The following is a 17,505-nucleotide window of genomic DNA, read 5'->3' on the forward strand; positions in this document are numbered from 1 at the left end:
ATTATAAAAATTAAATCAGCTCTACGTTCATAAGTAATAAACAATGTGAAACTTAAATCATTGATATATTAAGACGCGTTTCATTTAATAAAAACCACGCACAGTTAAAAGGACACGAAAATCTATGTAACATGTACATTTCTGTGTATCTAAGGACTTAAAGAGGCACAATTTATTGCAGTAATTCTTTAGGAATTCTCATTTAGCGGATGATGAGTGCCAATAAAACCATAAAATCCTTTTTTACGGGAGTAGGTTGCACAATAGAATTGGGTCTAATAAACTATGTGTGCATGTAACATGAAATATTGGTCAACTATAACTATATTTTAAACTGCTGACCTCCCGATGATAACTCCGTCGTTCTCAGGATGTTGATATTAGGGTTACCTAATCAATGCCGTAGCTAATTTAAAAGAAAAAATTCAGAGTATAACACTACCTAATTCTTTTCATCCAAACCTACCATTTAATTTCAAAATGGAGAAGGAAAATTTGGATGCTGAGGCAAGAGTATTAGCATAAATTGGAGGCTTTCGAGATGTGGATTTGGAGGAGAATGAAGAAAATAAAATGGACGGAAAGGAAAAATAAACGATGAAGTTCTTGGTGTGGTAGGGAATGAGAGGCTGCTGTTGGGAGAAATACGAAGAACACTGGACAAGTGGATGAAGGAGATACAGAGAGGCGCTGGGATTGGATGAATGATTTAACAGTGGAAAATGCTGAAAAGCAGGGTATAGGGGGTAGGAAATAGGCATTTTGGGTAAAATTAGCGGGAGGGGGGGGGGTGGAATTTTTTTTATCAATTGACGATCACAATAAATTTTGATGGAATGAGAAACTAATGTATATTTGTCAAGAGAGGAGAGGATGCCTCATTTAATAGTCGAATCATTTGTCAGTAAAAATGCCGAATGTAGTTTATGTTTAGAAAATCAATAAAAAATCTGCTTAGCTAAAGAGTTATTTTAATATAGATATACAGTATAAAATTAACGGATATTTTGCAATTTTAGTTAGGGCTTAAAAGTACAGTAATTTGTAATGTCGGATACATACGAGCACATTAAATTTAAAGCATACTCTACTGGTAAAAACTAACCCTAGCCGGTAGATCACCGATGAAAAAATTATTATTTAATATTGCATCCATTATTTTGTAGGAAATATTATACATTATTAAGAAATAACCACTTCTCAACTGTTGGATGAATGACCGTTTGGATTAATGTTCCCTTTGAGAAACGTTGTCTGGTTATATAGTGTGTATAAGACGAACAATTTTAAACACACATGCCCAAAATTGTGGTGACGGCGATTAAAAATTTGGGCACCAAGTCATTACTGTAAAAATTAAAGCGAGTTGGTTAGGAACTTCTGAAACGACGCCTTAATTTGAAGTTTAATTCCAAGTGATACGTTGCAGGGTGAATGGAATCAAACATGCCCAAAGAAAATCTTGCGCCTGCTCTCGCAAAAGGTGGCGGTAACTGACCCAATTTCTCGGCATAGCGCGAAGGATCTCACCGGCGCAAATCTCATCACGTGGAGGTGCCTGTTTAGCCCTTAGTACACCTCAGCGTGGAGATCGAGGCCGAAGTGAAGATTAAAATTACGTTCCAGGGAACCAAAAGCCCGCGCTGACTTTTCTCGTGGGAGGTCAAATTTCTCAAAGCGGGAGTTACAAGTTCGCCATTCATGGCACACTACTTCACAAAGCAAACAAGAGCGTGGAATGAGTGCATTCCCTGGAGTGCAAAAAAGCTGCCAGCCACTTTTTCTTTCGTAGAGCAAAAATGTTAGTAATTTCTACTTGTAACGCGAAAACGAAAAAAAATACACAAGATAAGCTGCAGTCTTAATGAAGTACAGTGACGTAAAGTTAATTTGGCTTAAACTCAAGTATTCCCATTAGCAGTGCAACACTGATTTCCCAAAACATTAATTCCATCTATGAGTATCGTAATCCCGTCGGCCATGGTCTGGGCATCAAAAGCGTCTTCTTTTCGAGAGGGTAAAATTTAAAAGTCAAACTGCACTACAACAAATATAAGTTATGTAATGGTAAATCCATGAAAAATGTATTTTCAAACGCCAAAGAAGTATTTATATAATCCCTATCCAATATGTTCTTATCGATTCATTTACCTTCACGAAATTAGTTTTTGAAAATGAATTTAGGTGACTCCTTTTACAATAAGGCCAACAAGAAATTTTTAAAAAGGCGCTTTTCATTATTTTCGTTACAAGTTCAACAGTACCATAAAATATTTAGAGTACTTGCTTTTATCGCATTAGATTGTATAATTTATGCACACATAAATACATGACCTTTTTGCTTCAGCCTTTGTTTTAACTGGTCTAGTATTATTTATGCAGTTTTTTACTGTACTGGCCCTCTATCTAGTGGGTTAGTCTAAAGCTATCTAGTGGAAACTACGGTGTTTCACATCAAGCAAAATCATCCAAAGTGTCATTTTCATTTCGCAACATTTGTTTGATCTGGAGAATAATTATTGTCTGTACCATTCATCGACGAATATTTTCTCATAGAACAAGAAAAACGCGAAGTTATAACAGTATAGAAAAACAGTTATAAAAATCAGGAAATGGATAATGCATTAGTGTTTCTGATAAAAAAGGGCATTTGCTAAATAAGTAAAATGACTAACTCGACGGATATTTACATATAACCAACGGGAAAACGATTTTTATTCATTTTATAAAGTTTCAATTATATTGCTTTACAAGATCCCGTAATCACATATGTTGTATTTCCAAAATTTTAGCCATAAAATATTTCGTGATTAAATGCAAACGGCAATATCATTACTAATATTATTTCATCAGAGTTCAGTGAGGCGGAAAATGAATTGGAAATTTATTTTGATTAGTAGGGTTCTGCGCTACCTTTATGATAGCACTAAGTAAAGTCAAAAATAGTACATTTTCAGCCATTTCATTAACTCACGTGTAACGATCTGCTAGTTGGTAAGGTAAGGTCCATCTCCATTCCTCACATTACCACCAATCAGTCAAACGTAGCCATTAGACACCCTTCTTCGCGTTATTTGCGAAAGGTCTTCATTCAGTTTGTAGTTAAAAATACAACGATAATTCCTCCTCTTGACCAGCAAGAGGAGGAACTCAGCAAGTAACATTCCCTCTTGAACAGCAAGAAAATGAAGCTAGAATTTTTTAATCAAGGGTTTAACATCTGTTAAAGAGCGACAATGAAAAGGCCAAAATTACCCTAAATCTAAACTCATGACTTTTATTTATTAAAGTCTTGGGCGTATTTCAAGAGTAAAACTTGAAAATCACACCTTAAAGGTACAGAAATACATACAAACTGGTATGCCTCTCGAAATATTAAACTTTAGAAACTTAGCGTTTTATAAAAAGGATGGATGCATTGCCAATTAGGTAATCAAGCACCCATGGCGTACTTGTGTTACATATCTAAACCTTAAAGCATACTGGAGTCGTGATTTATTTGCTCACCTGTCTATGTGTGATCATGGATTTCTCTGAGCTAAGCAAATGGAACATTAGGAATGTTGATTCAAAACTGTGGCGAGGTAGAATAATGGATAATATTGTTTGTCTACCCGAACGTCCCAGATTCAAATTCGGGCGATAACGCCATCCGTTCCCAGCTAAATTCATGCAGCGTGACTTTTCCGGTTTCCAAAGCTTTATGTCTATCTGCTCTGAAGGCGCAAGCAAAAAATCTTGCTCCCTTAACCCGATTGTGAACTTAGTTATGGGCGAGCTATACCTTTCCCTATTAAATTGACTTTTGAATTGTGGCTCCATGATAAATAACAAAGGTAAAGTAAATGATAACTCAGGTTTCCATGGCTCGATTAAAGGAAGGTTTGTACTAGTTCCCACACGAAATAAACTTTCGACCTGGAGACAGCCATGTTCTGATTAGTCTATTGAAGTTTTTTTAGAATGGCATCACTCATCTTTAATCAATGGCTCCCCGGATATGCAAAAATACCAACAGGAAAGAGAAAGTGTGATTTTTATCTTATAGCTTTTGCGAATAATCCTTTGCGAATAAAAAACAACGTATTCAAACTGAAGATTTGTTTGATAGAATCGAAAAAATCATCTGTAAATTAGCCTTTGTAAATGTTCTTTGCGATTAGAGTATTCAGAGTTGAGAAATTCATTTATTTCATCGTAGCGCCTAAAACTTACCACGAGGAATTAGTACCCATAAACCTGATTCTCCATTTATTCTTAGTTTGGTTATAAAAGGCAATATATGGATTTTAAGCAAGAATTCTGAATGGCAGATTGTCAAATTTCCATTACCAGTTTACTAGCAATCTAATTGTTTCGCTATAATAAAAATTATATATTTGCATGGAAATATTACAATTTCGAGAAAAAAACGTACAACTGAGTTTGCCATACGTTTGAGTTTCCGATATTTTACTAATTATTTTTTATAAGAAACAAATATAAGTTTCAAACAGTCCGTTCATGCAACGTGAAAGAAGAAGTGACCGAAAAAGCAATCAAATAATAAATTGACGACCTGTTTAATATTTGCGTAATATTTTTTTAAATAATAAAAAGATTAGATGACAAAATACAAAGGTATTAATACACCAGGCAAACCGTGGGGTGGAATTACAATTGCCAAGGTAAAATCGCTAATAATTGAACTCGCTCTAAATAATAATAAGCAAACGATAAAATCAATAATGATTCTTCTCGTTTTCAATACTCATAATAATAAACAAGCATTCTGAATTCAAACCTTTCCTTTTGCATGCATGCAAATAATTTTCTAAGGAGACTAATGTCTGTAGAAATAGTGCAATTCAAAATACTTCATTCTCTCGATCTAACCGCTTCAGTGATTAAAGGAAGAACAGAAACTGACAAAACTATGCATAAAGGTATAAATTAAGCATTTATTTAGCTAAAATAGCCTTTCTTTTTCATACTGTTTTCAGTTTCCAATTTAAAGCAATGAAGAGTACTTCAATTTTTAGTTCACATGACCTGCCATGCTGAAGGTTGTGATGGTTCCTTAAATAAAATATTGTACATTTTTGTTGAGTTTTAAAGCATGTTTGTGTAATACAAACAGGATTTGCCTCACAATTTTCTAATTTTAAGTTCCTAGAATATTTTACATGCAATAATACCCTAAATTGTATACAAAAATGTAATATTGGTGGGATATAAACCGAGATAATACAAGATGGATAAATTTTACTGCCCAAGTTTCCGAGTTTACAGACGGACCATAAGTATGGTATGGATATCCATGTTTCCTTTTATATGATAATGAGTACGGCATTTGTCGAAAGACAAAAAATGCAAAACTTAACCACTTACCTATCGAGATAATTCAGTGTATTGCTGTACAAGTTCGTATTCACCCAATGATATCACGATTTCACATTGTATTAACATTCGTGCGCGAGTTTTTGGATACGTTAGAACTTTTTTCAGCTCACTCCAACAAATAGCTAAATGAAAGTTTTTCCTTCAATGCTTGCGCATTTTATTCTTAAAACGTACGATCTGTAGCGCTGATAATGTTGCCGATTGCTTTTGTTCAAGTGGCAACGTAAAATGACATTAAATCGATGTGCCAACGGCTGCAGTAAAACAATGATTTACGGCACATTGGCGGTGTTATGCGCTGAGACATTGACGTACTGGATAATGGGATTGCGTGTAGTTACTCACGTGTTAGCCGCTTTTCCCTCCCATTTGAATTTCCAAACTGATTTTACCCTGAATTAGAATTTCGTGGAAACGGATGGCTGGATCACAACGACACATATTTCGTTGCTAAAACATCCCCGTAAACTTTGGCAGCAAAGGTTAGTACCAGGGCGTAAGAATATCTGCGGAGTGGATTTTCAAATTGTCGTGGATCGCAATATCTTCGATATATCTGGAACTTAGCGTGAAATGTAAACGTACGGATTATAAGTATGTCGGAAAGTTCATTTCTGTCGGTAAGTTTAGTAGTTTAATTCGCTTATCCGGACATGGCCGGAGTGCTCGCCTTACTGACTGTGAGACGTAATTAGAATGCACAAGAATCGTCCCGCCAAAGGTGTCATTGAGGGAATATCCCACAATGGAGGAATTCAAGCATCTGGTTACCATGAATCCTGGTTATCGAGCAAGTTGACTCTTCCCTATTTGCAGATAGTTTTAGCAAATTCCAGGGTTTCAAGGATTGAGTCCGGGAATCAACTCGTTTATTGAGTACCGTAACCGCATGATCAGGAAATTTTAGCTCTTATCTCTCCACCTGAGACGAGAATTAACCACCTTCACATGCTTTTCGGTCTGTTTTATTAACATTTCAAGGAATTTCCTCTCTAATATTTTATGTCATCAGCCACATAAATCCAAAAGATGAGAAATATTTCAGTCAAAACAAAGCGCATCTTAATAGCTAACCAGGCCTTCATTTCTGTTACTCACTGAAGTGGGCGAGTGCCAATTATGCATTTCAAGAACTTTGACGGGTAGAACGCGAGTTCATGCAATGGTGTAATAAGATTGTACCGCTTTTGTACCAGGAATTTGAAGAATTTATTAATTAAATATTCATTACATGATTATTAAATTTAAATTTTAATTATTATTTTTAATGTGTAGATACCTAATAGTTACTGAATTATTATTCTATAGTTATTGAAATAGGCATTTCTATTAATTGAATCATACCTGATCCATATGACAACTTAGCCCATTCCTCTTCTTCTTCTTGTGGTTTAGCAATACAATTCAAAGTCATGATACTTTATTTTTCAACAATATTAATTTTAGTATAAAGTCGTTGTGACTAGCAAATGAAATATAAATATAATATGTTAATTCAGCAATTTGAATTGTGACATTACTAACTGAAAATTCACATTTTTAATTAAAATTTAAAACATTGGAGCATTCCTTGATATTGTTTCAAAGAAGCACGGACAAACAGTAACAATAATAGGAACGACCTCTGTATAAGATGAGTGAATTTTATTAGGAAACGTGAAATCCAATCTATAAACTCAAGAATTCCGGACTTCTTCATCTACGTAAAAGTTGCAGAGGGGATATAAATCGGTGCTTCTGTCATTACATTCAGAAAGCTCAGATGCAATACCATGGGCAACTCCCCTCAATTTTACTCGCCCGATAAAAGCATGGCAAGTGAAAATTGGAAACGGGAAACTAACGTGAACTCCAAACGCGGACAGGAACTTTATCCCAAAATCCATGTTTATCGACTGTAACTCCTTTGTTTTTCATCGGTTCGCTGGCTGTCGCAACAAAATTGGTTTCGATCGCTGGAGTATAATTTATCAACTCCTCAATCATTCGACACTCGTTTCATTGCTTGCTACTGAATCAACGGGAGTGTATTTCAGTCGTATTATATGAATCACGGCATTACAGGAGATTGATAATGCTGAATAACGGATTAGTTGGACAACTTGCATACATTTTCAAAGTAGATATTTAAATCCATCAAAATCCGTTATTTAAAATATTTTGGGCCCAAAAATACGCGAACCACATTACATAAAAGTCATTATATATTAATTTATTGCTCAATGAATATCCTAAGAATCACGTCGTAAATAGCGTATTAAATTATGTAAAGCTAGTGGAAATGAATATAACTACACGCAATTGTTAAGCCATTTAGAAAAATTGCGCAAATAGCATACCTGTGGGAAAAATGGCATTTATTGGAAATGCTTCGGAATAATTGGAACAAATGGAGCTACACAATGAGGTCAAATTTATTTTATAGATTAAATAAATTAGCGTTAACTTATCCAAAACATTTCAGCATTAAAAAACGAGCAGGAAAAGGTAATCTAAAATGTTATAAAATCAACTCAAACTGCTATACACCATGGTTATTTCAAAGTGAATACTTACACATACGTTTTAATGATTGCCATAGGAACACTAAATATCCCAAAATTATATTTAATTACCCTAAATATACAATTTTTAATACAAATAAACGGTATTAGAATTGTTGACGGTCAAACTTAAATGAACTCTCAGAGCCTAGTAAAAGAAAAATTTGCGCGTGAGCAGTTATCAAAGGTACAATAAACTTTAAATAGTACCGAACCGAAAACAATAAAATCCCATCACTTGTTTTCACTGATAAGATTCATATAATTTAGCCGAGTCATTTGTGGAAAATTACTTTGAAATAATACATTAATTTAGAACTGAAGCAAAACTATTACGGTACAATCAATGTTAAGTCAACTTACCTAAAGAATTTGGGGAAGCAAAATGAATAAAATATGCAATATTACTCTGTTATTGCCACAGAAAATACGGGTATATGGAGAACCGGTAAGCATAGGAGCATTGAGCAGTTACTACGTTATTTACGACAAGGGTTATTATGCGTCATAAATAGGTTTCTATGAAATTAAATTAATTATTTGATATCTTGTAAAATTACACTGAAACTCTAAGGATTATAAAGCAATTTGTTTTCAGATGTCGAAAAGGAAATTTTTAAACTTACATTATGCCTCCATTCCACTTTATATACTGGAGGAACTGCTGATACTTTGCAATCAAAGTAGACGTCCGACCCCTCCCTAATGTTATCAGGATTCAACGACGTTCCCAGGATCAGGATTGCTTCCGGCACATCTGAAAATTAAAAAAAACATGATTTTAAGCACACTTAGCAATGGATGGAAATGTAAATATGCAGGCTTAACAAACTTTATATAAACTAAAATTGCTAACATGAGTGAAGATTCTGTTAAGTGAAGTAAATGATTTAAAATTCTGATGAAAAATATATAGGTAATTGGAGCCACAATTAAATTAATATAAATTATAAATATTATATGTGAATGCCATTATAAAGGGCATTCTGTTTAAAAGGATTACAATCATAACACTGAGATGTGTCAAGCCACATTACACAAAACACCATGCAGAAGTAAACATGATAATGCAAATATGTCATCTTCCACTTTTCCTCTCCCATTATGTGGCAATATTTAAGTGAATAATATTGCATAAAGGCGGAGTATACAACACGGTTCCCTTTCATATATCTCTCTTATATGACTGCACTGCACTAGTTTCATAGACTCTCCTAACGTGACCGGATTCACAATATGTGCTGCGGAAAATAGCATTCAGGTTTGAATTGAGTCACGTCGTTGTACTTACTCTAAATAAAATCTCTCCATTAATCTGCTAAATATTTTCTACAGCTATTTTTCTATCCAGAAGGGGAAAGCCATTTTATTAATATTTTAGAGCATCCTTCCATTTAAAAAATAGCATTTATTGCAGGCTCATACATATAGATGCATGTAATTTAGACACGAAATTTGAACAAAATAAAACTATTCATAAGAAAAACCATTGTATTTGTATTTTAATATGAAAATCGATTTCCATAATTTTGTTTCAACAACGTATTTTAGGTAAATGAGACGTTTCTAAACTGCTTGTCTCGGAAGTCAGAGAAACTATAAGGAATAGGAAAATTTTCCCGAAATCAACATGAAATTGACAGGAATGAATTATTAAACATTAAAAGTAGCTTTCCACTGAAGGAAATTTTATTACTTTAATAAGAAAGGACAACCGGGTCATGTTGAAAAGGCAAATTGTTAGTTGTGTTTAACTGAACGAGAATGCCTACAAACAAAACTAACGTGCAATTTAAAAGCAACCACCACTGATCACCTTTTAACAACTCGAAAAGATAGAGTTTTTTTCCAAGAGTGGAGTTCTGAGTGACATTTCACCAATCCGACTCCATCGCATTTTCGATACATTAGAGTGGACATCATCCATTGTATGCTAACTTTTGTTTACGTTGCAGAGTAAATTAGCAAAGTAAGCGGTACGATTGAAAAGTTTTTCTTCAATGAATCCATCTTTTAGGTAGAGTAATAAAGATATTAGACAATATTGGAGTAAAGGACAAATGTTAACGTTTTTGCTAAAAATGCACGTTAGCGAATTAGGTAACACGTAATAATGTGATTGAATTGAACTCGGCTAAATTGATTGAAGAGCCAAATTGATTAAAACTAGTATAATGTAATGAAATTAATGCTCAGATTTATGTTTAGTTAGGCTATTCATGGAATTGAAATCGACAATGATTTATTTCATCATTACTGATAAGGTCAATCAGTGTTCGGCAAAGGTATTAAAAACATGACGAAGAAGTGTATGTTTAAATTGACAAAATATTTCACGCAAACGGTATGGGTTCAAACAGAAAAGACACTCTACTTCTCAACCAATTTACTATATGCATCCAAAATGACGTCCAGTTCTCTGTATTTTGCCTGGAGCTTTGATACACCGCAGAGTTATATAGATTGAAACGAATGCCAAAGGAGGTGTGGGGATTGAATGAATGATTAACAGTATAGCTTCATAATAAGGAGCGCATTGGACGAGTAGAGGGTGGAGCTATTACCATTGTGAACCAGACAACAATTCATACGCACACAAACCGGATACATAGATGCAATAACAGAAGCGGGGGTCTCTATTCTTCGATCATAGATAAAAATAACTGGTAAGTAGGCTGACGTATTTTTCTCCAAAACAACTACCTGAGACGCATTAAAGCTACTTTGGTCAATATCTATATGCAGGGTCAGAATTTTGGTTTCGGAAAAAGTATTTTATTTCATCCATTTTTGGAAGTAAAAACAGATCAGGTCATTCATAATTTAAGCTAATACAATTAAAAAGGGCATTAACTAACGTATATTTTGAAATATTACCTATATTACGAACTTGATATAGAAGGAATCTAAAAAAATAATAATTATTGAATTATATTAAACTCTTAAAAGGTCTACAATTATATTTATTATAAAAACAATTGTTTCAATTACTGAATGCTATTTAACTTGATTTAGCCGCAGGCATACGATAGAATGAAATTAAGATAAGAAATAATTAAAAACCACTCAGTATAATCAAACCTCAGGGCATACTTGGAATCCCCATATTTCAATTAGAGAAATAGCATTATCAAAGATTAAATTTCACTATGAAACGAAATTCGGGTTTATAGACGAGAGATAAGAGCCACCGCCGATTCAATTAAGACGGAAAAGAAATCCACCAGCATTTCAATAAACGTTGCAGTAAAGTGAGTTAGCAATTTATTCTCACTAATTTAGTCGAATTTCCATCCTCACAGATAGCTAGCATAACCACTTCAGTTTTTATCAATCTATATTCTGGCATGTAACATAGACCATTCGTAACATATTTCATTTATACGCGTCAAGCTCAAACTATTGATGACCATTGCCTAAGGCCCTTAATAAATAATATAAATCAATCCGCTAAGAAAGTTACCAACAGACTGCCTAAGTGAAAGAGGGTACAAGTGGAATCACCAATTTGCAAATGAAATACAAATCTACTAGAAGTTTAAAAATTAGGACTTCAAAGTTAACTACGCGAATATAGATACATTTAAATGTAGCTCATTCCTCCTTTACCCTCAAATGTCTCCCACCGTTGACATCTTTGCATGTGATTCGTACATTTTTCACTACTGGTGACTGACACACGGACAAAACACATTAAACATGGCTTTCGCCACGCCTGTCTAATACTCAGCCTTTTTCCCTACACCATTCTCATTTATTTCCGTTTCGGAAATATTTTCTCCATCTTCCTCCCTTTCCTTCCCCGTCTTTTAGCAGGCATCCATTTGCTTAAAAACTCGATATCGAGAGGCTTTGGCATCCGGGCCCCTCAGGTAACTGCGATCGACTTTAGCACTCCAAAAGATCAACGGGGGGGGGGGAGGGGGAGGAGGATGGGGTGGAATGGAACGAAGGGGGGGAGAGAGATGGAGGGGGCACGCAAACACGATCCAATTGATCGCTCGGGGGATGTGATTTCTATTTAAAATAAAAAAAAGGGTATCGCGGTGAACTTCTTTTATTTTTCATTTATTTCGAGGAAATGATTCTCGGTGCGGACGAGTGCGGCGTAAAAAAAAAGAAAACTGGTTCTTAGCGAAGAGTGGAATGGGTAAGGAGTTGGAATGGGGAGGTAGGTCTCTGTAGTGGCATGACGTCATCAATCATCCCCAAGCTTCGGGTGGCTGGGAGTTAGGGGGAGGGGCAAGGGGAGTGAGACGATGCAAAGGAGAGGGGGGGGGATGGGGGAGTTGGGGGTTGGGTCGAGTGAAAACGACGATCCTCCCTCTCTCCCCGAAACCCGGCGACGAAAACGTATCCTCCCTCGGGGTCACGGAGCGCGGAGATAGGTGCGCGCCTATCTGCTTTCAACTTTTTTTTAACAATCACGTCCGACCGAAAAGACGGCGGTGCCATCTGATTTTTAACCTTCACATCTTTTCTCCTTGAGAGCGTTTTCGATGCCTGAGCTGTCTCCTGCAGGCGATGCGGCTGTGCAGTTGTCGAGGGGAGAATGCCGATGTGATACTGCGAGCTCAGGGATACAAAAATGCGTGAGTGCGAGAGAGATAAGGAACGTGGATGGAAGCAAGCAGATGTAATTTTACCTTTGAGGAACGCTCCGGGGATTCTGCATTAAGTGCCAACTACAGCCGAAGCAACTCTCCATGCTCGTTAAAATATAGTTTCTACATTAAATTAAATATATTTTATTACATGTGCGGTCACAAATACCTTCATTAAACATATTACATTTTCTTCCTGCGATACCTAAGAGTTATATTGTTAATGTGATAATTTTAAGTGCATTCCCTCCTTCTGCAGAGAATTACGAGAACAAAGGGGTTGCGTCTTTTGATTTCAAAAATCTGATAAATAAAATAAGGCATAAAAATTTTACCAAATCGAACTTTCTGGAAGTCATATGACAGTCTTAATCAGTCAGCGTAGGATTCATGAGTAACTTATTGATAGGGAATAATAAAAATTTGCTGAGAAATTATTTACTTTACAAGACAAACAAATACATAATCAACACTATGAAGTATATAAAAAATGTCTGCCGCCTCCAAACTATCACCTCATAATATGGCGTTCTCCTAAAACCCGTAATGTTACATCAAAAAATATGAAGTTAAATTAAAATTGTTATCTCGGAAGACACAAGGGCAATACAATTTCAATGTTTGAATACCATTTGTAATCAAAGGAGAAAAAATCCTTGCATAAAAAAATGCGTTGCTGGTTGGGATTAGTAGTAAGGGTACCAGAAATAACGAAATGCCTTAATAATTCCATACAGTAATTTAAATATGCCATTATGTCCATGTTTGAACAGACTCCGTTTCATCTCATTTTTGAAAAATAAACCTTAGGAGTTTAACGTGCAGAACGCAAAAGTGAGCATAAGAAGGTCTCTTACGGTATACTCCCATTCCGATCGAGGAAAAATATGCAAAAAAAGAACGCTGAAAACGTAAGACGACGTCAGGGTAGGTAGAAAATCATGTTGATAGCGTTTGATAGGGAGGAAAAGGCAATATAATTCATAATATCGGAAAAAAGAGGAGTAGTAGTAGGAAAATGGGGAAAATAAAAGAGACATCGGGGGGGATGGGATTGTGAAAGTGAGACGGCAAGGAAGAAAAGGTGTTCCCTCTGGGGTATTAAAGGAGTGTACCCGTGGGTCATGGACTGGCGCGGAGTTTTGCTGGGAGTTGAAGCGACGGAGGTAGAAGGGTGGATGGCGGGCAAAGCAGGTTTAGTCGGGGGCAGGTATATGGACAGGCAGGTGGAGTTGCTTCCTCCCTTACCCCGACCCCATCACCCCTTTTACATCGTCCCGAACCTTCTTCCTTCTGCCCTCCTTGTAAAGGGTCGGAACTCTCAAGTGTTATAGCTGCTTGGGAAACTCCCGGCAAGGAGGATAACAAAGATTCCGTGCAGGGAACGGAATCCTGGGATGGCTACGAGGGATAGAACACTCCTCTCACAGTTTTTTTCATCCCGGAAGTAAAATATAAAAGAATGAAAGGAGGCGAAAAAAAGGATATGATTAAGTATGAATATATTTATCTATTTTCCCTAAGGTTCCTTGGGTTGGAAGATAAAAATTTCCAAATTTATTTTTTCCATTACATTTCATCGGAAACGATTTGAGAAACCCTGCTAAGTAACCTATAATAAGCATTGAGGTGGAACGCTCAGGGCTCTAGCATTAGGATTATCTCTGGATCTGGAACGATGAAGCCGTGAACGTAGACTTGGAGATTAGACTCATGTGATGATTCCATAAATACTCCTTTTTGGCTTCATTCAATATTGTTCTCCATATTGTAGCCATTTACACGACAAAGAGCTTCCGGATACGTTACGTACATGTGTTACGCAGTAGATTGGAAATTATATAAGATTTTGATCAAGAGTCTCAAACCAGCGAAGAATATTGCACATATTTTGACTAGGCCACCAAGTCAAAAACATAAAAATAGTTATGTCAATCAAAGGATGACCGAATTTCACTAATTGACAATAGCCAAAGAAAGATTCTTTTCCAGCATTGATGTTCAAAAATTGTCGCTTATGTCGTATTTCCTACACAAAGCTTTTATGAATCATCTCATAAAAATTGTGTCCAAATTTTGATTCTTGATGATATACGAGCTGTTTGGAAAGGTATACTAATGAAACGGGAAAGGAATATGGAATTTACTTCCATGGGAAGTTTGAGAAACTGACGCATGAATTGGCATTTTACATGTTCGTTTTCATTTTCCCAACGCGGAAAATAAATATTGCTCCTATTTAGCCGAGGATTAAGACGTATGGACCACGGCCATTCGCAACGGCTTTATAATCCAGAGTAATTATTGACAGTTGGTGACCAAAAGCTTGGAATTCGGAACAATTCCCAACCAATTCTAAAATGTGGCTACACGCAGGAATATAGGTAGAAGGAAGGCCCATATGAGATGGAAGGAACGACACAATGACTCTCGATAAGCGCACTAGTGCTTGCTACTGCTGCCACCTACTTTGCTCCTTCTCTCAACCTCACCACCCGCTCGGCCTCACCCTACGTGCCGTCGAAAAGGGGAAGATTCTAGTTTGGAGGAGAGGGGACTCCCAAAGAGGCATTGGGATCCGCGGTGAAACGTAGAAGAGGGAGAGACTGCGGAGAGGGGGCGTAGGAGTCGAATTGGGGAAATGGGAGTGAGGGGGGAAGGATAATGGGTGGCACGGGGAGGAGGAAGGGACGAGAAAAAGAGAGGAAGAGAGGGAAGTACTTTTTGAAGCTGTAGGGGGTGAGAAGAGAGCAGTAGGTGTTACGGCGGGAAAGATGAAAATTTAATATCGGGAAGCAGCGGTTGGGAGCGGCCGTGGGGTGGGAGGGTTTTTGTGGGGAGCGGTGTTGGGCGTGGGAGGAGTGTTGGGCGTGGGAGGAGGATGTGAGTGAGAGGGGGTGGATGAGGGAGGAGGAGGTAGTGATGGGAAGGGAGATGAGGGGAGAGAGTTCGGCGTAGGAGTAGGGGAGCAGGGTGGGGAGTGGGAAAAAGTGTCGCATAAAGAGAGGGAGGGGTGGGGAGAGAGGGAGAGAGATGGCGCTCTCATTTCAACCTCCATTTCCTTCTCCAGTGAAACGTTGCCAGGAAATCGCTGAAGACGAACACTTCAAGAGAAGCGAAAGAAACGGGAGAAATAGAGAGAAAGATATGGAGCTGCATGGGAGGAGAGTGAGAGAAAGAGAGAGAGAGACAGTGATAACTTTGAGATAGCTGGGCTACTCAACTTCCTCTCAACATGGCGGCGGATAACTGGGGCTTCTCCATTCTTGAGGGGGAAGCGACATCGGGGACTTCGCGAAACAATACGACTCCTTGGGTGAGGTTTTAAACTTTTTGAACATATTTCTTGTGGTAAAAATTGCAAAGAAATGACTCTTAGAAAGAGGGACTCAGTCTTATAACAAAAATTTCACTGTTTTTCAAGTTTTCATATTTTGAGGTAAAATGTTAAAAGCGTACTCACGGAAAATTTTAGTCAAGCATGTAAATATGGGTGGTTTACATCACTGCGTGAATAATCAGCGACCACGGTTTTATACTTGAAACGAATTAGCGTTGAATTCGCAGCAATGATAACAGGATTCCAAGTTGCAATGCAACTCTCTTGTGATCCTTCCTGGCAATTCTCAATGATGCAGTGTGAAATATGGTTTGAAGCGTTTGAAGTTTACTTCGTTGTCTAAGCTGATAGCTTTGCTAAGTCGTCTAGGCTGATTACAAACACAATTAAGACCAATATCCTCCGCTAGCTAATGCGATTCATTATTAATAAATGGTATCTACCTTCTTTAGAAGGGGAACGTTTGAAAATGTTGTGCCAATTGATGATCCATGCCATAAATATAGATACGTGCAATTTTTTTCTTGAAATCTTCAAGTATTTAAATCAATAACCAAGATAATTAGATTACTTAATTTTTATTTTGGCAAATGGTTCCATGCCCGTAAATACCTATGAATCATGCTTTTCAGCACGTATATTCATTATACTTCCCCGTTTTTCAGTTAAAGGGATGGAACTATTTGGGTTGAAAGAGACTATTTATTATTAACTACTTGTAAATGGTAAATTACTAATACATTTATCGAAGTCAGTAGCACAAGACAAACGTCGGGGTAAAATCATTTTTGACACTTAACGATAACTCTTTTATACAGAAGAAGATAATTCGGTTAGTAAAATTAAGTCATCCTAACTTCATTTCTAGCTAATTAGATTATAAAACTAGGGTTTATTATATTACAAAAGGATTTGGTTATTACTCATCTTACCATGATTCTATGCTTTCAAAATATGAGTAAAGCGAGAATGAATATTGGGAAATTCTTGAAAATCCCTCATTATTCTTAGGAAAATCTGAATGAACTAATGTACTCAGAACAGGTAACAATTATTTTTAGACCGTCCCCTTTACGTATTCTTGTTGATCAATACATCAACGACATTTCCGCACAACTTTCAACGTGCGAAGTTAAAATAGGAGACATTTTAAACCGGCTTGAGTGAACAATTAAAAGGCTACGACGTTGAAATAGAGCATAAATAAATTGTGGAACGGTGATTGGAGGTGGAAATTGGAAACGTTTCGACTCCGCGTGCATAATTCATGACCCTCCGTGGGCCAGGTTAAAGTCGGAATTATTTCAAAGCGCTCGGATCCACGGGGTGTGCGAGAGACCGCTACCACATTTCCTCTCCACGGATAAGGAACGGGACGAATAAAATAGTCCGGGGAAGGGGTGGTCGGTGGGTGTCAAACCCCCTTCCACCCCGCGGAGCCGCATCCCTTAAGCCAGCCGTGACTCATGAATTTAGCCCTTCCTTATGCACGCGCGCCGCACTTTCTTCGAGCTGGCCACCCGAGTCGGAGGGAGATTTACCCCGGAAGCTCCGGAGCTCACCCTCGACCCCGCGGCCGTTTCATCTTTTTTTTGTCTCCTTCATTTTCTCTCCTTTTTTACGATTCCCTCTCCTG

At 37.0% G+C, this 17,505-nt stretch overlaps 1 protein-coding gene across 1 annotated transcript in view; it reads right to left on the reverse strand.

Annotated features, from left to right (window-relative positions):
* Positions 1-17,505, reverse strand: part of side-VII (sidestep VII) — a 1,496,071-nt gene that overhangs the window by 144,543 nt on the left and 1,334,023 nt on the right. Inside the window, exon 8 of the mRNA XM_071598053.1 lies at positions 8,552-8,682. Coding sequence (XP_071454154.1) covers positions 8,552-8,682 — 131 coding nt within the window. The remainder of the gene's footprint in view (positions 1-8,551; positions 8,683-17,505) is intronic.

Source organism: Hetaerina americana, unplaced genomic scaffold (genome assembly GCF_022747635.1).
Source record: "Hetaerina americana unplaced genomic scaffold, ioHetAmer1.1.p SCAF_9, whole genome shotgun sequence".
Taxonomy (NCBI): Eukaryota; Metazoa; Arthropoda; class Insecta; order Odonata; family Calopterygidae; genus Hetaerina; species Hetaerina americana.